At 41.4% G+C, this 24,366-nt stretch overlaps 2 protein-coding genes across 4 annotated transcripts in view; one reads left to right on the top strand and one right to left on the bottom strand.

Moving 5' to 3' along the window:
- Window positions 1-286: 286 nt before the first annotated feature.
- On the bottom strand, window positions 287-9,234 carry nmi (N-myc (and STAT) interactor). Of its 2 annotated transcripts, none has more exons than XM_064976831.1 (10): window positions 9,103-9,234; window positions 8,937-8,981; window positions 8,781-8,846; window positions 8,538-8,696; window positions 8,246-8,362; window positions 7,977-8,136; window positions 7,754-7,860; window positions 7,248-7,434; window positions 6,993-7,096; window positions 287-2,010 (listed from the first exon to the last, which is right to left on the bottom strand). In XM_064976831.1, exons 2-10 carry the CDS (start codon window positions 8,976-8,978, stop codon window positions 1,807-1,809), a joined length of 1,146 nt encoding a protein of 381 aa, XP_064832903.1. In that variant the 5' UTR covers window positions 8,979-8,981; window positions 9,103-9,234; the 3' UTR covers window positions 287-1,806. The 2 variants fall into 2 exon arrangements, with proteins under 2 accessions (XP_064832903.1, XP_064832904.1); XM_064976832.1 differs by having other exon boundaries at window positions 8,937-8,993; window positions 9,103-9,226.
- A 39-nt stretch (window positions 9,235-9,273) lies between these two features.
- LOC135547645 (uncharacterized) overlaps window positions 9,274-24,366 on the top strand; it is a 30,089-nt gene continuing 14,996 nt past the window's right edge. Inside the window, exons 1-9 of one of the 2 annotated variants that reach the window (XM_064976828.1) lie at window positions 9,274-9,562; window positions 10,889-11,085; window positions 11,200-11,221; window positions 11,485-11,652; window positions 12,195-12,434; window positions 13,679-13,921; window positions 19,991-22,062; window positions 22,279-22,402; window positions 22,519-22,623. In XM_064976828.1, coding sequence (XP_064832900.1) covers window positions 9,391-9,562; window positions 10,889-11,085; window positions 11,200-11,221; window positions 11,485-11,652; window positions 12,195-12,434; window positions 13,679-13,921; window positions 19,991-22,062; window positions 22,279-22,402; window positions 22,519-22,623 — 3,343 coding nt within the window. In that variant the 5' untranslated portion in view covers window positions 9,274-9,390. Of the gene's footprint in view, window positions 9,563-10,888; window positions 11,086-11,199; window positions 11,222-11,484; window positions 11,653-12,194; window positions 12,435-13,678; window positions 13,922-19,990; window positions 22,063-22,278; window positions 22,418-22,518; window positions 22,624-24,366 lie in introns of both variants that reach the window. The other variant, XM_064976827.1, reaches the window with a different exon arrangement.

Raw genomic sequence — 24,366 nt, 5'->3', positions numbered from 1 at the left:
CAATGTCTACACTGTATTTCTGATCAATTTGATGTTATTTTAATGGACAAAAATGTTAGCTTTTCTTTCAAAAACAAGGACATTTCTTAAGTGACCTGTGCTTTGCATTGCATTTCCTATCAATTGATCAGCATTACGGGGTGTTTGTAGCCCCTCTACACTGACGTAACAAATAGCTTAATTACCTGATTACCATTCAAGTAATGTTTAGGATGCGTAACCAAATTGCTAAGTGTGTTGGAGTACTTGATTAAGTTGGGAATAATGATAAAACACTGCCATCTAGTGGCCTTCAGCAGTCTTTATTTACAGTTGAGTTATACACTGAACAAAAATATCAACACAACATGGAAAGTGCTCGTCTCATGTTTCATGAGCTGAAAGAAAAGATCCCAGAAATTGTCCATAAGCACAAAAATACTATTTTGCACAAATTTGTTTACATCCGTGTTAGTGAGCATTTCTCATTTGCCAAGATAATCCATCCACCAGACAGGAGTGGCATATCAAGAAGCTGATTAAGCAGCATGATCATTACACGTGCAATAATAGGCTACTCTAAAATGTGCAGTTTTGTCACACAACATAATGTCACAGATATCTCAGGTTTTGAGGGAGCGTGCAATTGGAATGCTGACTGCAGGAATGTCCACCAGAGTTGTTGTCAAAGAATTGAATGCTAATTTATATTGTAAGTCGCTCTGGATAAGAGCGTCTGCTAAATGACTTAAATGTAAATGTAAATGTATATATCATAAGCAGCCTCCAATGTCGTTTTAGAGAATTCGGCAGTGCGTCCAATCGGACTCGCCAACCGCAGACCACGTGTAACCACATCAGCCCAGGACCTCCACATCCAGCTTCTTCACCTGCAGGATTGTCTGAGACCAGCCAGCTAATGAAACTGAGGACTATTTCTGTCTGTAATAAAGCCCTTTTGTGGAGAAAAATGCATTTTGATTGGCTGGGCCTTGCTCCACAGTGGGCCCACCAATGGCTGCACCCCTGACCAGTCATGTGAAATCCATAGATTAGTGCACAATGAATGTATTTCAATTGACTGATTTCCTTATATGCACTGTTAACTCAGTAAAATCTTGGAAATTGTTGCATGTTGCGTTGATATTTTTGCTCAGCACAGATTATGCCACCTGCGCTGTTATCAATATTTTAATGGTGCGTATTCAGGCCTCTATTTAAGTACTGTAGTCAGAAAGCATACAGGAGTTCAATAAAACAATACAATGCGATATGCATTAGATGCATTTTATGGGGTGAAATTAAGTAGGTGGGTTACTCATATACCACGATCAATGGGATTTATCCAAACAGTAAATTCATGATTCATGTCACCATGACCAATTTAAAAACCCATGATTTGAAGTTTGAGCAAAAAACACCTTTAATCATATCACAAAGATGCCTGACACAGAGAAATAGACATAGTATCTCTAGATGAAAACAACTACTGTGCATTTTTATTTGTCCCCTTCTAATAGAGTTTGACTATATAACTATAATGATCCTTCTAAATCAATATTATTCTAAACTTAAGGCACTGCACAAGGCATTATCATGCACATTTTAAGGCCTTGTTAAACTTTGTCAGTATACAAAGTTGACATGACTAATTTCCCAAGACTTACAGATCAGTTTTGGTATACTATAGTGCTGCATGTCAGTGGGGTATAGATTATGGTAAATGCGGATGACTACCTCATCACTAAGGTTCATTCATGTGCTACCGACTAAGTACTGAGAAACATGAGCATAGATGTATCGTAAGAGGATTGCCGTTTGTTCATGTTAAGCCTCCATCTCAGCCATGTCCTCAGTGAAGAAGGCCTTGACCTCGTTGCCCCCGGAGACATACTTGATGCACTCCACCTCCCCTCCATAGTTACTGGGCTTCTGGAAGTGAATCTCCAGGTGATCCTGCAGGTCCTCCTCATCCTGGAAGTCTACAATCCCGCACAGGAGGATGGTGCGCGTCGGGGTGCCGCAGAACGTCTGCAACAAAGGTTCAAGTAAAACACTCACAGTTGATATGCATGTGTCAGTCAACTCTACACATAACATCTGAAACAAGGCAGAAAAACATTGGTAAAGAACCATCCTGTTCATTTGTGAACACATATGTTAGCAGTCTGCCACAAGAATACCACACAGGCACATGTCAAAGTTCTGCTCCAGTAGAGACTAGAGCTGGGTGATATGGATATGGATGTATTCTGATAGTTATCAGAGTTGATCTGATAACTAGAAATAGAACGATATGTTTATAACAATGAACTACAGTTTGTGTTTAATTATCCTTTAAAAATTCAGCAAAAAAAGAAACGTCCCTTTTTCTGGACTGTCTTTCAAAGATAATTAGTAAAAATCCAAATAACTTCACTGATCTTCATTGTAAAGGGTTTAAACGCTGTTTCCCATGCTTGTTCAATGAACCATAAACAATTAATGAACTTGCACCTGTGGAAAGGTCGTTAAGACACTAACAGCTTACAGACAGTAGGCAATTAAGGTCACAGATATGAAAACTTAGGACACGAGAGGCCTTTCTACTGACTCTGAAACACACCAAAAGAAGATCCCCAGGGTCCCTGCTCATCTTAAGCATGCTGCAAGGAGGCACGAGGACTGCAGATGTGGCCAGGGCAATAAATTTCAATGTCCGTACTGTGAGACACCTAAGACAGAGCTACAGGGAGACAGGACGGACAGCTGATCGTCCTCGTAGTGGCAGACCACGTGTAACAACACCTGCACAGGATCGGTACATCCGAACATCACACCTGCGGAACAGGTACAGCATGGCAACAACAACTGCCCGAGTTACACCAGGAACACACAATCCCTCCATCAGTGCTCAGACTGTCTGCAATAGGCTGAGATAGGTTGGACTGAGGGCTTGTAGGCCTGTTGTAAGGCAGGTCCTCACCAGACATCACCGGCAACGATGTCGCCTATGGGCACCAACCCAAATCAAATTTTATTTGTCACATACACATGGTTAGCAGATGTTAATGCGAGTGTAGCGAAATGCTTGTGCTTCTAGTTACGACAATGCAGTAATAACCAACAAGTAATCTAGCTACCAATTCCAAAACTACTACCTTATAGACACAAGTGTAAGGGGATAAAGAATATGTACAGAAAGATATATGAATGAGTGATGGTACAGAGCAGCATAGGCAAGATACAGTAGATGGTATTGAGTACAGTATATACAGTGCCTTGCGAAAGTATTCGGCTCCCTTGAACTTTGCGACCTTTTGCCACATTTCAGGCTTCAAACATAAAGATATAAAACTGTATTTTTTTGTGAAGAATCAACAACAAGTGGGACACAATCATGAAGTGGAACGACATTTATTGGATATTTCAAACCTTTTTAACAAATCAAAAACTGAAAAATTGGGCGTGCAAAATTATTCAGCCCCCTTAAGTTAATACTTTGTAGCACCACCTTTTGCTGCGATGACAGCTGTAAGTCGCTTGGGGTATGTCTCTATCAGTTTTGCACATCGAGAGACTGAAATTTTTTCCCATTCCTCCTTACTTTAGCAAGACACTGTACATATGAGATGAGTATGTAAACAAAGTGGCATAGTTAAAGTGGCTAGTGATACATGTATTACATAAAGATGCAGTAGATGATATAGAGTACAGTATATACATATACATAAGATGAATAATGTAGGGTATGTAAACATTATATTAGGTAGCATTGTTTAAAGTGGCTTGTGATATATTTTACATAATTTCCCATCAATTCCCATTATTAAAGTGGCTGGAGTTGAGTCAGTGTGTTGGCAGCAGCCACTCAATGTTAGTGGTGGCTGTTTAACAGTCTGATGGCCTTGAGATAGAAGCTGTTTTTCAGTCTCTCGGTCCCAGCTTTGATGCATCTGTACTGACCTCGCCTTCTGGATGATAGCGGGGTGAACAGGCAGTGGCTCGGGTGGTTGTTGTCCTTGATGATCTTTATGGCCTTCCTGTGACATTGGGTGTTGTAGGTGTCCTGGAGGGCAGGTAGTTTGCCCCCGGTGATGCGCTGTGCAGACCTCACTACCCTCTGGAGAGCCTTACGGTTGTGGGCAGAGCAGTTGCCGTACCAGGCGGTGATACAGCCCGACAGGATGCTCTCGATTGTGCATCTGTAGAAGTTTGTGAGTGCTTTTGGTGACAAGCCAAATTTCTTCAGCCTCCTGAGGTTGAAGAGGTGCTACTGCACATTCTTCACGATGCTGTCTGAGTGGGTGGACCAATTCAGTTTGTCTGTGATGTGTACGCCAATGAACTCAAAACTTACTACCCTCTCCACTACTGTTCCATCGATGTGGATAGGGGGGTGTTCCCTCTGCTGTTTCCTGAAGTCCACAATCATCTCCTTAGTTTTGTTGACGTTGAGTGTGAGGTTATTTTCCTGACACCACACTCCGAGGGCCCTCACCTCCTCCCTGTAGGCCGTCTCGTCGTTGTTGGTAATCAAGCCTACCACTTGAGGCGTGCGTGGCCACGCAGTCGTGGGTGAACAGGGAGTACAGGAGAGGGCTCAGAACGCACCCTTGTGGGGCCCCAGTGTTGAGGATCAGCAGGGTGGAGATGTTGTTGCCTACCCTCACCACCTGGGGGCGGCCCGTCAGGAAGTCCAGTACCCAGTTGCACAGGGCGGGGTCAAGACCCAGGGTCTCGAGCTTTATGACGAGCTTGGAGGGCACTATGGTGTTAAATGCCGAGCTGTAGTCGATGAACAGCATTCTCACATAGGTATTCCTCTTGTCCAGATGGGTTAGGGCAGTGTGCAGTGTGGTTGAGATTGCATCGTCTGTGGACCTATTTGGGCGGTAAGCAAATTGGAGTGGGTCTATGGTGTCAGGTAGGGTGGAGGTGATATGGTCCTTGACTAGTCTCTCAAAGCACTTCATGATGACGGAAGTGAGTGCTACGGGGCGGTAGTAGTTTAGCTCAGTTACCTTAGCTTTCTTGGGAACAGGAACAATGGAACAATGGTGGCCCATGAAGCATGTGGGAACAACAGACTGGGATAGGGATTGATTGAATATGTCCATAAACACACCAGCCAACTGGTCTGCGCATGCTCTGAGGGCGCGGCTGGGGATGCCGTCTGGGCCTGCAGCCTTGCGAGGGTTAACACGTTTAAATGTTTTCCTCATGTCGGCTGCAGTGAAGGAGAGTCCGCATGTTTTGGTTGCGGGCCGTGTCAGTAGCACTGTATTGTCCTCAAAGCGGGCAAAAAAGTTATTTAGTCTGCCTGGGAGCAAGACATCCTGGTCCGTGACTGGGCTGGTTTTCTTTTTGTAATCCGTGATTGACTGTAGACCCTGCCACATACCTCTTGTGTCTGAGCCGTTGAATTGAGATTCTACTTTGTCTCTATACTGACGCTTAGCTTGTTTGATTTGCTTGCGGAGGGAATAGCTACACTGTTTGTATTCGGTCATGTTTCCGGTCACCTTGCCCTGATTAAAAGCAGTAGTTCTCGCTTTCAGTTTCACGCGAATGCTGCCATCAATCCACGGTTTCTGGTTTGGGAATGTTTTAATCGTTGCTGTGGGAACGACATCTTCAACACACGTTCTAATGAACTCGCTCACCGGATCAGCGTATTTGTCAATGTTGTTGTTTGATGCAATACGAAACATATCCCAGTCCACGTGATGGAAGCAGTCTTGGAGTGTGGAATCAGATTGGTCGGACCAGCGTTGAACAGACCTCAGCGCGGGAGCTTCTTGTTTTAGTTTCTGTCTGTAGGCAGGGATCAACAAAATGGAGTCGTGGTCAGCGTTTCTGAAAGGAGAGCGGGGCCGGGCCTTATATGCATCGCGGAAGTTAGAATAGCAATGATCCAATGTTTTTTCAGCCCTGGTTGCGCAATCGATATGCTGTCGCTGGACCAGACAGGACTGGCTAAAAGTGCTCTTCTCTGACGAGTCATGGTTTTGTCACACCAGGGATGATGGTCGGATTTGCGTTTATCGTCGAAGGAATGAGCATTACACTGAGGCCTGTACTCTTGAGCGGGATCGATTTGGAGGTGGAGGGTCAATCATGTTCTGGGGCGGTGTGTCACAGCATCATCGGACTGAGCTTGCTGTCATTGCAGGCAATCTGCTGTGTTACATGGAAGACATCCTCCTCCCTCATGTGGTGCCCTTCCTGCAGGCTCATCCTGACATGACCCTCCAGCATGACAATGTCACCAGCCATACTGCTCATTCTGTGCATGATTTCCTGCAAGACAGGAATGTCAGTGTTCTGGCATCGCCAGCGAAAAGCCTGGATCTCAAGCCCATTGAGCACGTCTGGGACCTGTTGGATCAGAGGGTGAGGGCTAGGGCCATTCCCCCAAGAAATGTCCGGGAACTTGGAGGTGCCTTGGTGGAAGAGTGGGGTAACATCTCACAGTAAGAACTGGCAAATCTGGTGCAGTCCATGAGGAGGAGATGAACTGCAGTACTTAATGCAGCTGTTGGATACACTCTTTGTTCAGGGACACATTATTCCATTTCTGTTAGTCACAGGTCTGTAGAACATGTTCAGTTTATGTCTCAGTTGTTGAATCTGGTTATGTTCATACAAATATTTACACATGTTAAGTTTGCTGAAAATAAACAGTTGACAGTGAGAGGACGTTTATTTTCTTGCTGAGTTTACTACTACTACTAGTTTGTCCCATTTAACAATCACCCATATTAGAAAACTTATTGCATTTCAAACTTCTCATCTCTCTAGTATAGGCTAGAGAAATGTGTTGATCATTTTGGTTTATCGTCCCAGCTCTAGTAGAAAGTAAATAACCTAATACAGCAAGCTGCGGCTCCTGACTTGGAAAACCCAACATACTTGAAACAGTCAAAGTCCAGACACCTTTGATCCGATTGGGAAGTCACAACAGGGCAATGCTTAGGAACTGTATGTAAACAAATGACAGAGAAAAAGATGAGCGACTGTTTTAATCTCACCTGAAACTTCTTCAGCTTGTAGTTGTAAACAAGGTCAACTTTCACATTCACCTCACGGTCCATATCCACGATGTACTTCCTTTTCAGGGCCAGCCTCTCTGCAACTAGAAAAGTAGACACAAGTATTTAAAATATGAACTCTTCTATGATTAAACATATTGAATACGGCACTTTCCAATAAAGCAAATCATGTTCTGACACTGGCAAACAAACACACACACACACACACACACACACACAATAGATGTACTGTACCTCCAGAGTTGAGAAAGGTGATTTGTCCTTTCCCAGTGTGCTTGTCATAGTCCACCCTCTGCACCTCTCCTCCCCCTCGACTGGGCTTGGAGAAGCTGATCTCCAGACGGTCTCTCATTCGTTCCTCTGACAGGGTGAACGGGACATTGGAGAAGCTGAGTGTCTTTGTGGAGACATCAAGGTGTACCTGCACAGCAACAGCCACATAACTTGGTTACAGGTGTGTCACCTGGGCAATAGCACAGCAGTGAATCATCAACAATATCAACAAGTCATTATAGACACCATTGTATCAATTGAATGGTATAGTTTTCTTGAAAGAATCCCTAATTCCTTACTCAAAGTTGATTGGAACACACCTTTACACTCTGCAGTAAATAAGATGACTCTATTCTAGAAAACAGACTCCATAGTAAACGAAATCATTATCGGCTGGAGGCGGTTATCTTTAACGTCTTCAAAGTACTTAATTTAACTTGACACATTCATTGTGTGAAATGGTGTACCTCAAACTTTACAAAGGGGTCCAGTGTAAGGCTTTTGGGCTTCACGTGCACCTTGTCTTTATCACAGGACACAGTACACTTGGCCATCTTCAGGATCTGGGCAGCGACTGAGAGAGAGGGAAGGATAATCCCAATATAACACATTCAACATAATGATGAGTTATGTAGATTAATGTGCACTGTCTTTATGAAGCCACAAAGATGGACATCCTGTTTCCTGTACCTTTCTCCTCCTCAAAAGTGATGAGAGCCTGTCCCCCCTTCAGGAGCACTGATGGTCTCTGGGCAATGGTGAACACCCCCTTGATGTGTTGACCGCTGTCATCACTGTCCTCCTCCTTACGGGTGAACTTCACCTTCTTTTCAGGGATCTGGACATAGATCTGGAACCAGCAGTAGAGTGTGAGTGTTGTCCATGCCAGAATTGCTTTCTTTTTAGTCCTCTCAAAATATTTGAAATTCATATTTAACATCTGTTGTTACATTACCTACCTTAAACCTCTGCTGAAGTGCAGCAGACTCGGTTTTCTTAGCCTGTAGCTTAGCCTGGATTTTCTTCAGTTTCTCCATCAGATCTGTGTTACCTTTCTCAAGCATCGAGATATCATTCTGTGTAACAATAGCATGCAAGTGGTTACATTTGAAAAACATATTTGATTCATCCACCACAGCCTCAATATCTATCTGAGTGACTATACAGATAAAACTACAGTAGTAAATGTAATATAAATATCAATTGAGTGAATGTTATTTTAAAAAGTGCCACGGGCAAGTAAATGACGACCTGTATCCCTTTCACAGTTTTAGAGAACTCCTCCTGACGTTGCTTCCCCTGTTGTTGAAGGACCATCACATTTTTTGAAGCCTCTTTCTTTGAATCTTCTGCGCTCAGTTTTGCCAACTGCAGCCTAGATTTTTCGTCCTCTGCCTTCTCAAGTTGTTTCTGCATAATAATAGGAAATAAATATTTTTTGTAAAAAAACATTAATTTGACAGATAAATTGCTAAACTCTGCAAATAGGCCTACCGTCAATTTATTCAGCTCTTCCTTGGCTACAGACAGTTTCTGTTCTTCATCATCGATGTTATCCATCTATTTAGAAAAAGATATTTCATGTATTTCGAAAAAAAATAATAGTCAAAGGAAATGATTGTCCAATTGGCCTACATGATTTTACGCTACCTTTCCATTCACAAGCGGCTTGACGGCGTCAGAGTCACTCATTATCTGCGTAAAAGTCTAACAATTATTATTGCGATCATGTTACTTTTTATATGACAGATTAATTCATGGTCAGTTGCAAGTAGACAGATTAATTCGTGGTCAGTTGCAAGTAATGTTAACTTACCGAATCGGCCTGAGAAAATACGGACTGATAATGTTTCCTACAGTCAAATATCACGACGAATTGATTACCTTTTGTAACCTACGCGAGTTCCTCGAAGTCACGTGGGGACGAAATCAAAAGTGAAAGTTGCTGCAGAGAGCAACGCAATGTAATACCAAGTGATTTTCCATAATAACCGGAAACAAAATATGTGTTATACAACAGGAAATCGAAGTTGCTGAAAGAATTGACACATACAAATATGCTGCTTCAATCGAAGTAGGACAGGAAGACAACTGTCTGAACATAATGACTGAAAAAACGCTGGTATTGGAGGGTCTGCCAGACGACATAGACAAAATCAGACCCAAGTTGGATTTGCACTTCAAAAACAAAAGAAAGTCTGGAGGAGAGACATTACAAATTCAAGATTATCCTGGGGACAAGAGGAAGGCTTTGCTCGTTTACCATGACGATGCGGGTAATTATTTCAATTTCTCTTAATACAAAATATTTAGGCCTATGAATAAAGACACATCCATAAAGGTATAAAGCTCGAGGAGGTGTGGTAAATGTCCAATATACTACGGCTAAGGGCTGCTCTTAAACACGACGCAACGCGCTGTGCTGTGGTATATTGGCCATGTATCACAAACCCCCGAGGTGCCTGATTGCTATTATAAATTAGTTACCAACTTAAAATAAGAGCAGTAAAAAATAAATGTTTTGTCATATCCGGGGTATATGGTCTGATATACCAAGGCATTCAGCCAATCAGCATGCAGTGCTCGAACCACCCAGTTTATAATTAAGTACAAAAGTAAAATGATGAATTATTTCAATGTCCTTATATTAAGAAAACCAGACGCACCATTTTCTTATTTTTAAAATGTAGGGATAGATAGGGGCACGCTCCAACACTCAGACATAATTTACAAACGAAGCACGTGTTTAGTGAGTTCGTCAGATCAGAAGCAGTAGGGATGACCAGGGTTGTTCTCTTGATAAGTGTGTGAATTGGATATATTTTCTGTCATGCTAAGCATTCATAATGTAACGAGTACTTTTGGGTGTCAGGCAAAATGTATGGGGTAAAAAGTACATTGTTTTCATTAGGAATGTAAGTGATGTAAAAGTTGTCAAAAATAGAAATAGTAAAGGAAAATACAGATACCTCAAAAAACAACTAAAGTAGTACCTTAAAGTATTTTTACTTAAGTTCTTTACACCACTGTATGAGACCATGTACCAGGGGTATGACAAAACAAATACTTTTATGTCCTAATTATGTTTGTAACCAGTTTATAAAAACAATAAGGCACGTCCGGGGTTTGTGGTATATGGTCAATATACCCCGGCTAAAGGCTGTATCCAAGCACTCCGAGTTGCGTCGTGCTTAAGAACAGCTCTTAGCATGGTATTTAAGTGATAATACCTGAGAAGCCGGTGTTTGGAGGATATATTGGCACGGGTGCTGTTAGGCCCGAGACGAATTCGAGGGCTGGCAAACCATGCCAATATATTCTCCAAACACCATTTTCGAGGACAGTATCACTTTTACACAACGGGTTACCAACATTTTGAAATAATGATTGACCATAACTATCAAATAAATTCATTAAAGATCCTCCAATGTGATTTTCTGGATTTTTTTTTCTCATTTTGTCTGTCATAGTTGAAGTGTACCTATGATGAAAATTACAGGCCTCTCTCATCTTTTTAAGTGGGAGAACTTGCACAATTAGGGGCTGACTAAATACTTTTTTGCCCCACTGTATGTACTGATGGTCTGTCAATTCCTCCTCAGCTCTGCAGAAAGTGTTGGATAGAAAATGCCATAAAATTGATTTCAAAATCCCTTTTGGGCTGGTTGAGCTTCGAGTGAAACTGAAGGAAGATGGAGGTGAAACAGAAGTGAAGAAAGTTAAACCACCAGTCTTCCCTCGCCCTACAAAAGACAAACTGACTTCTCTGGGAAAGTCCTCACCTAAAGTTGAAGAGAAGGTAATTCTTTATGTGTTGCTTATATTGTATCAAGTTAGAGTTGGCAATATACAGCATTGCAGCATTTAGACCTACTAATGTGTTTTCTCTCTGTCTTTGTCTGTGATGTATCAGCCAGTGTCAGAGAGTCTAGCGGGTAAGACTCATATTCATAAATATACTTAAAGTTGCACTATGCAGAATTTGCTCTGCAATTTCCTGGTTGCTAAAACTCTATTCGTTTTTCTAATTTCAGTTTATGTGACAAAATAAACTAGCATAGTGTATATAATATTTGTACCATCTAAACTGCTGTGGGGGGAAAAAAATCAAAAGGTTAAATATTGACACTTTAATAAGATATTAAATCAATAAGGAAATCACAGTAATGTTCATTCTGTGTGTCTGTTTATTATTCAGATTCGGTGACGGATAATGACATAAAATTACTACTTGTCAGAACAACCAAGGAATGTGAAAAGGAGGTCCTTAACTTGTATTTTGAGCAGTTTGCTTCAGAGGAAGGAGAGGTCAGCATTACAAGACATGGAAAGAATAGATGGGTCCTTAAACTGTCCTGTCAGTCAGGTAAGGAGTGTTTTCCCATAGACACATCTAATTCAAATGTTCTTTCTTCAAATGAATATTATATTGTGGATTTACTGTATGTGGGAGTTGTTAACCACTTGTATTGCTTTCAGTGGACAGTTCAACTTTGTACCTGTCAGGATAAGCACTAATTATATCAACTATGACACGTGTGTATCATTCAGAGGTAACTTTCCTTTGACTGCAAAATACCATTAGTCATCTCAGCTGGGAATAGGGCTCATAAGGAAATGATTCCTTCTCGGTCACTAGAACACAATGGCTGCTATTTGAAACAAGTATATGTTGATTTTTTTTCAGCGAGTCTTTGTATCTCAGATAATTTACCTTGTTACATGTGATGACATTGACATTGTGACACTGTGACATGTGATGACATTGACATTGTGACACTGTGACATGTGATGACATTGTGACACTGTGACATGTGATGACATTGTGACGTGATCACATTGTGACGTGTCATCTACTTATATCATTCATGCCCACCAATAAATACTGTTCCTACTACCTTCTGTCAGATGCAGAGAAAGTCCTTGCCAAGAAGGAGCATCAGTATGGCATTTCTGTGGAGGTGTACAATGAGACAGCTGTTGAAGGGAAACTGGACAAAAGACGCTTCATCCTGACTGGGTTCAACGAGACCTGCAAGTGCGACATTGTCTCTCTATACATCGGCAGCTGCAGCCAAGGGGCTGAACATGTCTGGGAGACCCTTGACGATGGAGAAAGAGTAGTGGTCACCTTCAAACAGGACATTGGTAGGTCCACAGATACATCATAAATATGTATACACCATATCACTATTACCTCATATCACTGTTACACCATATCACTGTTACATCATATCACTATTACCTCATATCACTGTTACACCATATCACTGTTACACCATATCACTGTTACATCATATCACTATTACCTCATATCACTGTTACACCATATCACTGTTACATCATATCACTATTACCTCATATCACTGTTACACCATATCACTGTTACACCATATCACTGTTACATCATATCACTATTACCTCATATCACTGTTACACCATATCACTGTTACACCATATCACTGTTACACCATATCACTACACCATCACTGTTACATCATATCACTATTACCTCATATCACTGTTACATCATATCACTATTACCTCATATCACTGTTACACCATATCATATCACTATTACATCATATCACTACATCATACACTCCTCATATCACTGTTACACCATATCACTGTTACACCATATCACTGTTACATCATATCACTATTACCTCATATCACTGTTACACCATATCACTGTTACACCATATCACTGTTACATCATATCACTATTACCTCATATCACTGTTACACCATATCACTGTTACATCATATCACTGTTACACCATATCACTGTTACATCATATCACTATTACCTCATATCACTGTTACACCATATCACTATTACCTCATATCACTGTTACACCATATCACTGTTACACCATATATTACACACTGTTACACCATATCACTGTTACATCATATCACTATTACCTCATATCACTGTTACACCATATCACTGTTACACCATATCACTGTTACATCATATCACTATTACCTCATATCACTGTTACACCATATCACTGTTACACCATATCACTGTTACATCATATCACTATTACCTCATATCACTGTTACACCATATCACTGTTACACCATATCACTATTACATCATATCACTATTACACCATATCACGATTACACCATATCACGATTACACCATGTCACTATTACACCATGTCACTATTACCTCATATCACTATTACCTCATATCACTGTTACATCATATCACTACACCATATCACGATTACACCATATCACTATTACACCATATCACGATTACACCATATCACTATTACACCATATCACTATTACACCATTCAATTAAGTTGCATGACCAAACAGCGAAATACAACACTAATCTAACTATCAATCTAACTATCCATGTTCCGCAGACATCAAGTCCTTCCTTAGGAAATGCTTGTCAAAGAAGTTCCAGGGCATGGAGATTGGGGCTTGCCGTTTAGAGCTGACAGACTCTGTCCTTGTCCAGGGGGACATGAGCCAATTCAAAGGAGAGGCGGAGGAGGCCCTGAATCTCTACTTCTCCAGCAGGAGGAGCAAAGGAGGGGCTATCAGGTCCCAGATTTGGGTTACATATTGCAAGAGCATGGTCATCACCTTTGAAGACTGTCATGGTAGGGCCCTTTTCAATGACATTATGCTCTATAAATGATGTTGTGTGTAGGCCTACAGTTGTATCAATAGTTGTACATGCACATTGTATATTGTGCATTTCAAAGTGTAATGCATTACCTCCGTGTGCTATCCTGGTATTTCCAAACAGTTACATTTGATGACCTTGGAAATACAATATAGTGTTCAAGTCCTCCTCCAGTCTAATTTTCACCTAATTTAAACACCTGATTTACTTAAAGGGCTCCTTTTTTTCTCAATTTCCGCCTGACTGATGTGCCCAGAGTAAACTGCCTGTTGCTTAGGCCCTGAAGCTAAGATACGCATACAATTGGTACCATTGGAAATAAAATACTTTGACGTTTGTAGAAATGTTAAAATAATATAGGAGACTATAACACAATAGATATGGTAGGAGAAAAATCAAAGAAAAACCAACCAGAATTTTTTTTTGTTGAGAGCCCATGCTCTTACAATGGAAAGTATAGGGGCATACTGAATTCTAGATCCCAGGATGCAATTCCTATGGCATCCACAGGGTGTCAGCCATCTATGTTCAAGGTTTCAGGCTTGTAACTTCCAAAACGAATAAGAAATATGAGTTTTAGTAGAGGGAAATTTGTGTTTGGGCCCGCGATGAAGACAAGACGCACCTGCTGTTGTTGAAACAAAGTTTAGCGGTATATTTTCGGATTCCTTTCTCTGCACGTTGAACTAGTGGATTACTCAGATCGATGACGCCAACTAAACAGACTTTTTAGGATATAAAGAAGGATTTTATCTAACAAAATGACACCACATGTTATAGCTGGGACCCTTTGGATGACAAATAGGAGGAAGATTTTCAAAAAGTAAGTGAATATTTAATCGCTATTTGTGAATTTATGAAACCTGTGCCGGTGGAAAAATATTTTAATGTGGGGCGGTGTCCTCAAACAATCGCATGGCATGTTTTTGCTGTAATGGCTACTGTAAATCGCGCCGTGCAGTTGGATTAACAAGAATTTAAGCTTTCAACCGATATAAGACACTTGTATGCACCTAAATGTTTAATATCCATAATTTTTATGATTATTTATTTGAATTGCGTGCCCTCCAGTTTCACCGGAAGTTGTCCCGCTAGGTGGTCACAGTATGATATGAAATGGCACAAGTGAGGGAGGAGGACTTTCTTCTGTTCTCTATTGCTCCTATTTTATTTATTTTATTTAACCAGGAAGGGCTCATTGAGGTAAAAAACTACTATTGTTCCTCAAGCGAGGAGGGAGACTGATGACATGACATCTGACCATCAGACCTACTCCTTGAAGATGGAAGTTGTCTTAAAAAAACATAATTTTGCTCAAAACATATAGAATACCAGTCAAACGTTTGAACACACCTACTCTTTCCAGGGTTTTTCTTTATTTTTACTATTTTCTACATTGTAGAATAATAGTGAAGACGTCAGGGCTATGAAATAACACATACAGTTGATGTTGGAAGTTTTCATACACCTTAGCCAAATACATTTAAACTCAGTTGTTCACAATTCCTGATATTTAATGCAAGTAAAAATCCCCTGTCTTAGGTCAATTAGGATCACCACTTTATTTTAGAATGTGAAATGTTAGAGTAATAGTACATACAATGATTCATTTCAGCTTTTATTTATTTTATCACATTCCCAGTAGGTCAGAAGTTTACATACTCAATTAGTATTTGGTAGCATTGCCTTTAAATTGTTTATCTTGGGTCAAACGTTTTGGTTTGCCTTCCACAAGCTTCCCACAATAAGTTGGGTGAATTTTGTCCCATTTCTCCTGACAGAGCTGGAGTAAATGAGTCAGGTTTGTAGGCCTCCTTGCTCGCACACGCTTTTACAGTTATGCCGACACATTTTCTATATGATTGAGGTCAGGGCTTTGTGATGGCCACTGCCAACACCTTGACTTTGTTGTTCTTAAGCCATTTTGCCACAACTTTGAAAGTATGCTTGGGGTCATTGTCCATTTGGAAGACCCATTTGCGACCAAGCTTTAACTTCCTGACTGTTGTCTTGAGATGTTGCTTCAATATATCCACATAATTTTCCTACCTTATATTAAATGCACCAGTCCCTCCTGCAGCAAAGCACCCCCACAACATGATGCTGCCACCCACATGCTTCACGGTTGGGATAGTGTTCTTCAGCTTGCAAGCCTCCCCCTTTTTCCTCCAAACATAATGATGGTCATTATGGCCAAACAGTTCTATTTTTGTTTCATCAGGCCAGAGGACATCTCTCCAAAAAGTACGATCTTTGTCCCCATGTGCAGTTGCAAACCATAGTCTGTTTTTTTTATGGCGGTTTTGGAGCAGTGGCTTCTTCCTTGCTGAGAAGCCTTTCAGGTTATATCGATATATGACTCATTTTACTGTGGATATAGATACTTTTGTACCTGTGTCCTCCAGCATCTTCACAAGGTCCTTTGCTGTTGTTCTGGGATTGATTTGCACTTTTCACACCAAAGTACGTTCATCTCTAGGAGACAGAACGTGTCTCCTTCCTGAGCAGTATGATGGCTGCGTGGTCCCATGGTGTTGATACTTGCGTACTATTGTTTGAACAGATGAACATGGTACCTTCAGGCATTTGGAAATTGCTCCCAAGGATGAACTAGACTTGTCGAGGTGTATAATTTTTTTTCTGAGGTCTTGGCTGATTTCTTTTGATTTTCCCATGATGTCAAGCAAAGAGGCACTGAGTTTGAAGGTAGGCCTTGAAATACATCCACAGGTACACCTCAAATTGACTCAAATTATGTCAATTAGCAGAAGTTAGCCTAAAGCCATGACATCCTTTTCTGGAATTTTCCAAGCTGTTAAAAGGCACAGTCAACTTAGTGCATGTAAACTTCTGACCCACTGGAATTGTGATACAGTGAATTATAAGTGAAATAATCTGTCTGTAAACAATTGTTGGAAAAATTACTTGTCATGCACAAAGTAGTTATGACCTAACCAACTTGCCAAAACTATAGTTTGTTAACAAGAAATTTGTGGAGTGTATGTAAACTTCTGACTTCAACTGTATGGAATCATGTAGTAACCAAAAAAGTGTTAAACAAATCAAAATATATTTTATAGTTTAGATTCATCAAAGTAGCCACCCTTTGCCTTGATGACAGCTTTGCACTATCTTGGCATTCTCTCAACCAGCTTCATTAGGTAGTCACCTGGAATGCATTTCAATTAAGAGATGTGCCTTGTTAATTTGTGAAATTTCTTTCACTCTTAATGTGTTTGAGTTGTGTTGTGACAAGGTAAGGGTGGTATACAGAAGATAGCCCTATTTGGTAAAAGACCAAGTCCATATTATGGCAAGAACAGCTCAAATAAGCAAAGACAAGTGACAGTCCATCATTACTTTCAGACACGAAGGTCAGTCAATCTGCAAAATTTCAAGAACTTTGAAAGTTTCTTCAATTGCAGTCGCAAAAACCATCAAGCGCTACGATGAAACTGTCTCTCATGAGGACCGCCACAGGAAAGGATGACCCAGAGTTACCTCTGCTGCAGATGAGAAGTTCATCAGAGTTACCGGCTTCAGAAATTGCAGCCCAAATAAATGCTTCAGAGTTCAAGTAACAGACACATCTAAACATCAATTGTTTAAAGAAGACTGCGTGAATTAGGCCTTCATGGTCGAATTGCTGCAAGTACACCAATTAGAAGAAGAGACTTGCTTGGGCCAAGAAACACAAGCAATGGACATTAGACCATCGGAAATGTTTCCTTTGGTCTGAGGAGTCCAAATTTGGTTCCAACCGCTGTGTCATTGTGAAATGCAGAGTAGGTGAATGGATGATCTCAGCATGTGTTGTTTCCAAAGTGAAGCATGGAGGGGGTAGTTTGATGGTGTGGGGGGGGGGGCTTTGCTGGTGACACTCATGATTTATTTTGAATTCAAGGCACACTTAACCAGCATGGCTTCCACAGCATTCTGCAGCGATATGCCATCCTATCTGGTTTGCGCTTAGTGGGACTATCATTTGTTTTTCAACGAGACAATGAAACACCTCCAGGATGTGTAAGGGCCATTTGACCAAGAAGTAGAGTGATGTGCTACATCAGATGACCTGGCTTCCACAGATATTTTCATATCTGATCAATAGTCTTCTGATTAATGATTTATTTATTTTACCTCACGTTAGTCTCATTCCAAAAGTCGTAAATTGTTGGTTATCTGCACGAATCCAGTCTCCACTATGAGTCATCCATAGGTCAATTGTCTTAAATCATTTATTTATTACTAACTAAGTAATTCACAGAAATGCATAAACAAACAGTAAATATGGTTACATAAAATGTTAGAATGTGCCCTAGTGGGCTGAACCGGCAGGCATGGCAGCTTGTTAGACAAAGGGGCAATGGGGTAGTCGACTAAGAAGTCACTACAGAGTTAATAACTATAACAATTGAAATGCTAATCCTTACACATGAACGCTCACTCAGTCGGGAACAATTGCAATCAATATATATATTTACACTCAGTGTGTCGTCTTGATAGCTGGTGAAAAAGTCTTTCTTTTGTAGGATTGTCCGTCTCTCTCCCTCTCTCTCTCTCTCTCGGTTGTGGTTAAAGGGGATTGTTCAGATTGACATTCATTATAGAATGGATGTTTCGGCTGTTGTCGTTCTTCGCGTTCAGTGATGCCGAATTCCTAGCTGCAGACTAGTAATTAGTATCAAAGACTTGTTCTCATTCTGTCGGTATCGATAGTCTAAGAGTTTAACCACGTGGTATGGTTGAAAGATTCAGCAATGGTCTGCAACCTTTAGTCCCCCTCCTAATGGAGAAAAACATGGTCTACTGATAATTTCTCAAAGTGGGGTTTTATTCAGAATGGCAGAAGAGGGCTGTCTCAGGATGTCTGGCCCTAACTGGGCTCAGGGGCAGTCCTCTGATTTAGTTCATATCAAAAGGAAATTGTATTTTTCTTCATTAAACAGTCCACAATCATATTACACCATTATTCAAACGGTATCATCCTCTCTCATTCATCTTATACAACAATTAGATGTAAACCTCATATATGAGGCTATTATATAAACAGCGTTATGGTAATGTGGCCACACCGTCTCCCATGAGCTTCCCAAGTTGTGACAAACAGACCAGTTCGTAGCTGGATTCTTCACCCATCTTTTACACTTTCTCTGGAACATGAAATTTGTTCGTACCTCAAGTTCTGTGAGGTGGAAGGATTTCCTTTGTCTCCATGAAAAACTACTCCCTATAACTGTGTGTCCATGAGGCAGGGTCTTCCTTTTCGACCTCACTCTGCCCACAGCAGTCTGTGTAAAGATTTCCTCCTCCTCTTCTAAGGAGGAGTAGCGAGAAGGATCGGAGGACCAATGCGCAGCGTGGTAAGTGTCCATATCGTTTAATAAAACAAACTGAACACTCAATGAATACAAAACAATAAACGTGAACAAAACCGAAACAGTACCGTGTGGCGAACAAGCACAGACACGGAAACAATCACCCACCGCACAACAGTAAAACCCAGGCTACCTAAGTATGATTCTCAATCAGAGACAACTAACGACACCTGCCTCTGATTGAGAACCATACTAGGCCGAACACAGAAAACCAACCTAGAAACACAAAACATAGAATTCCCACCCAACTTACGTCCTGACCAAACAAATAACACAAGAACTAGGGTCAGAACGTGACAGTCTGGTTGTAGAAGCAGAGAGTGGGGGATGGTGCTCTCTGTACTCAAAGAGGGCAACATCATGACACTACTTTGAGTATAAAATATTTGTTTAACACTTTTTTGGTTACTACATCATTCCATATGTGTTATTTCATAGTTTTGATATCTTGACTATAATTCTACAATGTAGAAAATAGTAAAAATATTTTAAAAACCTTGAATAAGTAGGTTAGTCCAAACTTTTGACTGGCACTGTATAATTTTGCTTTAGTGTGTGTACTTTACTGTATTTCTACTTGGGATATCACTTTTCAACAGGAGAAATGGATGATGTCTTAAAGTCAATTCAGTAGTAATTCATTCTGTCCCCTGTTCTCCTTGTTCCAGTTGCCCATCAGGTGGCAGAACACAAGCATAATTTTGGTGGGGTCGACCTCATAGCTCAGCTGTTCTACTCAAGCCTGCAGAAGGCTTTGACGGGACACACAGCCCTCCTCCCAGACATCCCCACTGAAGTGACCCTTCCACTCAGTGTGGAACTCCTTGACTTCATTAACCATGACGAGACCCGCAAGCAGGAAATTACAACTGGACTCCTTAGGGTTCATGCTAGAGTTTCCTTCAACATGAATACAGAACCCCCTCAGATGGAACTGAACATGACCATGGAGAATGAGTCTTTGGGCATGCTCAGATTGTTCCCTACATGGGAGAGGAAAGCCCGGAGACAGGCTCTGGCCTTGCTAAAGAAATATAAAGAGGTTAAGCTGCCCATAGAGGTGGAGGCCTGGGAAAGGATTGAGAGCGGTTGCCTTGGCCTCAAATCCCCTGGCGCTAGCATCTCTTACAGGAGCACCAGTGCCGAGATAGTGGTGGTGTGTGTGCAGAATGAGGCGAAGACCCTAGTGGAGAAGATTGAGCAAATGGTGAAAAATGCTAGTGATGAGCTCGAGAGGGAGAGGAACACGGTATTAAGAAAAATCCCACTGGACTCTAAGGAAAAGCTTGATTTCATTTGTGATCTCGTCTCTGGTAAACTAGTGGACGTAGGGTTTTCTAAAGATGAAGAAAGCTTTATCATCTGCCTAAAGGGTTTGGAGAACCAGGTGAGCACAGCAGAAGGTGCCGTGAAAGAGGCCCTGGGGAAAGTTGAAGCCAAACTCCTTGAGATATCAATGCCTCTGGTGGAGTTCCTAAAGTCTGTGGACCTGAAGAAGATTGAGAAAAACCACTTTGCCCAGAACAACATAACGTCTGTGTTCCTCCTTGGTAATGATTCCATCCAGATCCTGGCAGATAGAACTGACATCCAGAGAGCTGAAGACAAACTACACGAGGTCATCAAAGAGGAAGTCATCAAACTCACACCAGACCAAACCCACGTGACAAAGAGCGAACAATGGCTGCAGTTCTTTGCCGGACTCGACGGGGAGCTCAAATCCACCAAGAACAACCACAATGTCATCATCTCAGTTTCACAGGAGAAGATCGGTGTCTGTGGATTCTCCAATGTTGTAGCAGATGTGTCAGGGAAGTTAAGGGGATACCTGGATAACAAGAAGCCAGAAACAGTGGACGTCCCTCTCAAATCAGTGCAGGAAGTACAGTATGTGGCCTCTTGTATGAAACTCTCAGAGGTCCCTGAAATTAAGGTCCTTGGCGTGACTATACTGCCATGCAAAACACAAGGATCCCCTTGCCTGAAGATCACTGCAGCGAGGGATAAAATCAAAGAGGCCTTAGATGCAGTGAAACAGCAGGTCAGTACAATAACGACAGAGAAGTATACATACTCCGAAGCCGGCAAGTCCAAAGTCCTGGAGAAGAACCGAGTTGCTCTGCAGGCTAAGGCCAAGGATTTAGGGTGTAAGCTCTACCTATCACCATTGATTACCCACTGCCAGAAATACAGCTACGACATAGAAGGGTGCGTCACTTTAACCGTGGGTCAGGGTAACATCTCCCAACATGCTGCAGATGCTCTGATCTGCCCTCTGAGCAGCAGCCTGGCCTTCGATACTCAGATCGCCAAGCAATTCCTTCAGATGGGTGGGCCTGAGATCAGGAAGGTGTGTGACAAGTTCCTGAAGGAAAGGCAAACTCTACAGGCGGGAGATGTGGTCTTGTCCAACCCAGGAACCCTTGGAACTAAACACCTCATCTATGCAGGCATTCCTGTATTGGGGGAGGTTTCCACACCTCTCAACATTGTCTATCTGCAGTCTGCTGTCAGGGACAGTTTATTAGGAGCAGAAAAAATGAAGTGTGTCTCCATAGGCATGACAGTGATGGGGTATGGCACCTTTGGTTTTTCTGTCAAAGAAAGCTGTGTAGCAGTTATCAAGGGAATCCTAGATTTCATCAACGCTGATCAGAAACCCCCCCAACTGAGGAGCATATTTGTGATCGACTCTGATGCCAAGCTAGTGGGGGAGTTCCAATCAGCTATTGAAGGAAAGGTAAGTCTGCTTCTGCACATAACATTCCATGTTGATCTAGTTGGACAGGTTTTTTTGTTTATAATGCCACCCGGCTCTACCTTAGATTTAACATACCAAGTCAAACCATGGTACATTCTTGTGTGTGATTGAAAGGAAATGTACCGTGGCATTTGTAAATGTGGTTAAGTATTCCTGTTGAAAGTGAAACCTCTTTTGTCCTGCTTATTTTAACAGGGTTATCGTCGTCAACAAAAAAACAGCAAACCAGCAAAAGGCACAACTCCAACTCCAACTTCTCCCCCTGCAGCCAACGCCTCACATAACACACCTCCACCACCACCCCTAGCGGCAAAACCAGGTTCAGACATCAAAGGTTATTTCCTTCAACCATACATTTTTGTGTTAACATAAAGATAAATACTGCAGGAAACCTATAGCATGCCGTGTCCTCAGACTTCTCTCCTCTATTAACAGTGATTATAGGTGGCGTGTCAGTGATCCTGAAGAAGGGTGATATCACCAAAGAGACAGTGGATGTCATAGTGAATTCCAACAACCAAAATCTGGATCTGAACTCTGGTAAGTGTCAGTTTCAATGTTTACAATTAGGCAAATTATCTCAATTTAGACCTTTAGGTTTTAGTTCAGGTTAGTCACAAGTCTTTAGAGGGTTGCTGAACTTACTGATTTAGCCTCGGTTAAAGGTGCGTTTCCTCATTAGGAAACGCACCTGAGAAAGAGATTTGGGTCTTGGAGCCTTGCTTTGATGTGGGTGTCTCTTGTATGTGTTCACACATGGGAAGAGTTCCTACATTCACTCTGACAAAAACAGTACACAGTTACAATCAATCACCCTTCTAACTTAAAACCAGGTCTTGTGTCTGGAAGTAGCCTAGGTTAGCTAGCAAACTTCTTTCACCAATTAGCTTCAGCCAGCCGGTGCACGACTTTGGCGAAGTTGGTTTGACTTTGGATAGCCTATCTGTGGGGCTAGTCAATATATTACACAATATAAATGGGAGTATACTTTCATGTTACACACACCTTTTTAGTTTTCTCATTAAATTATTTCAATATTTGTATATTAATTTCTACAAATAGTTGTTGGTTTGAGGTTTTAATGTCATTGCAATTTGGACCTATTAAAATGTACAAATATTGTCCAATGTACAGTTGAAGTCGGAAGTTTACATACACTTGGGTTGGAGTCATTAAAACTAGTTTTGCAACCACCACAAATTTCTTGTTAATTAACAAACTATAGTTTTGGCAAGTTGGTTAGGACATCTACTGTGTGCATGACACAAGTAAAAATTTCCAACTATTGTTTACATACAGATTATTTCACTTGTAATTCACTGTATCACAATTGCATTGGGTCAGAAGTTTACATACACTAAGTTGACTGTGCCTTTAAACAGCTTGGAAAATTCCAGAAAATTATGTAATGGCTTTAGAATCTTCTGATAGGCTAATTGACATAATTTGAGTCAATTGGAGGTGTACCTGTGGATGTATTTCAAGGCCTACCTTCAAACTCAGTGCCTCTTTGCTTGACATCATGGGAAAATCAAAAGAAATCGGCCAAGACCTAAGGAAAAAAATGGTAGACCTCCACAAGTCTGGTTCATCCTTGGAAGCAATTTCCAAACGCCTGAAGGTTCCATGTTCACCTGTACAAACAATAGCACTCAAGTATAAACACCATGGGACCACGCAGCCGTCATACCGCTCAGGAAGGAGACTTGTTGTGTCTCCTGGAGATGAACGTAGTTTGGTGCGAAAAGTGCTAATCAATCCCACAACAACAGCAAAGAACCTTGTGAAGATGCTGGAGGAAACAGGTACAAAAGTATCTATATCCACAGTAAAACGAGTCCTATATCGACATAACCTGAAAAGCTGCTCAGCAAGGTAGAAGCCACTGCTCCAAAACCGCCATAAAGGCCATACTACGATTTGCAACTGCACATGGGGACAAATAACTTACTTTTTGGAGAAATGTCCTCTGGTCTGATGAAACAAAATTATAACTGTTTGGCCATAATGACCATCGTTATGTTTGGAGGAAAAAGGGGAGGCTTGCAAGCCGAAGAACACCATCCCAACCATGAAGCACAGGCGTAGCAGCATCATGTTGTGGGGGTGATTTGCTGCAGGAGGGACTGGTGCACTTCACAAAATAGATGGCATCATTAGGTTCCTAGGACAACAAGTCAAGGTATTGGAGTGGCCACCACAACGCCCTGACCTCAATCCCATAGAAAATGTGTGGGCAGGACTGAAAAAGTGTGTGTGAGCAAGGAGGCCGACAAACCTGAC

The sequence above is a fragment of the Oncorhynchus masou genome, chromosome 10 (assembly GCF_036934945.1).
Source record: "Oncorhynchus masou masou isolate Uvic2021 chromosome 10, UVic_Omas_1.1, whole genome shotgun sequence".
Lineage (NCBI taxonomy): Eukaryota > Metazoa > Chordata > Actinopteri > Salmoniformes > Salmonidae > Oncorhynchus > Oncorhynchus masou.
Note: the sequence above shows the minus strand (reverse complement) of the source record. Positions and strands in the feature narration are given on the sequence as shown.

Excerpts from the sequence above, each read along its gene's own strand:
- nmi (XM_064976831.1), bottom strand. The coding sequence starts at position 8,978 with ATGAGTGACTCTGACGCCGTCAAGCCGCTTGTGAATGGAAAG. Across the intron at positions 8,363-8,537 it reads AAACTGTGAAAGGGATACAG|AATGATATCTCGATGCTTGA; the intron begins GTCGTCATTTAC and ends ATTGTTACACAG. Across the intron at positions 2,011-6,992 it reads ACAAGCTGAAGAAGTTTCAG|ACGTTCTGCGGCACCCCGAC; the intron begins GTGAGATTAAAA and ends CCTTTGTTGCAG.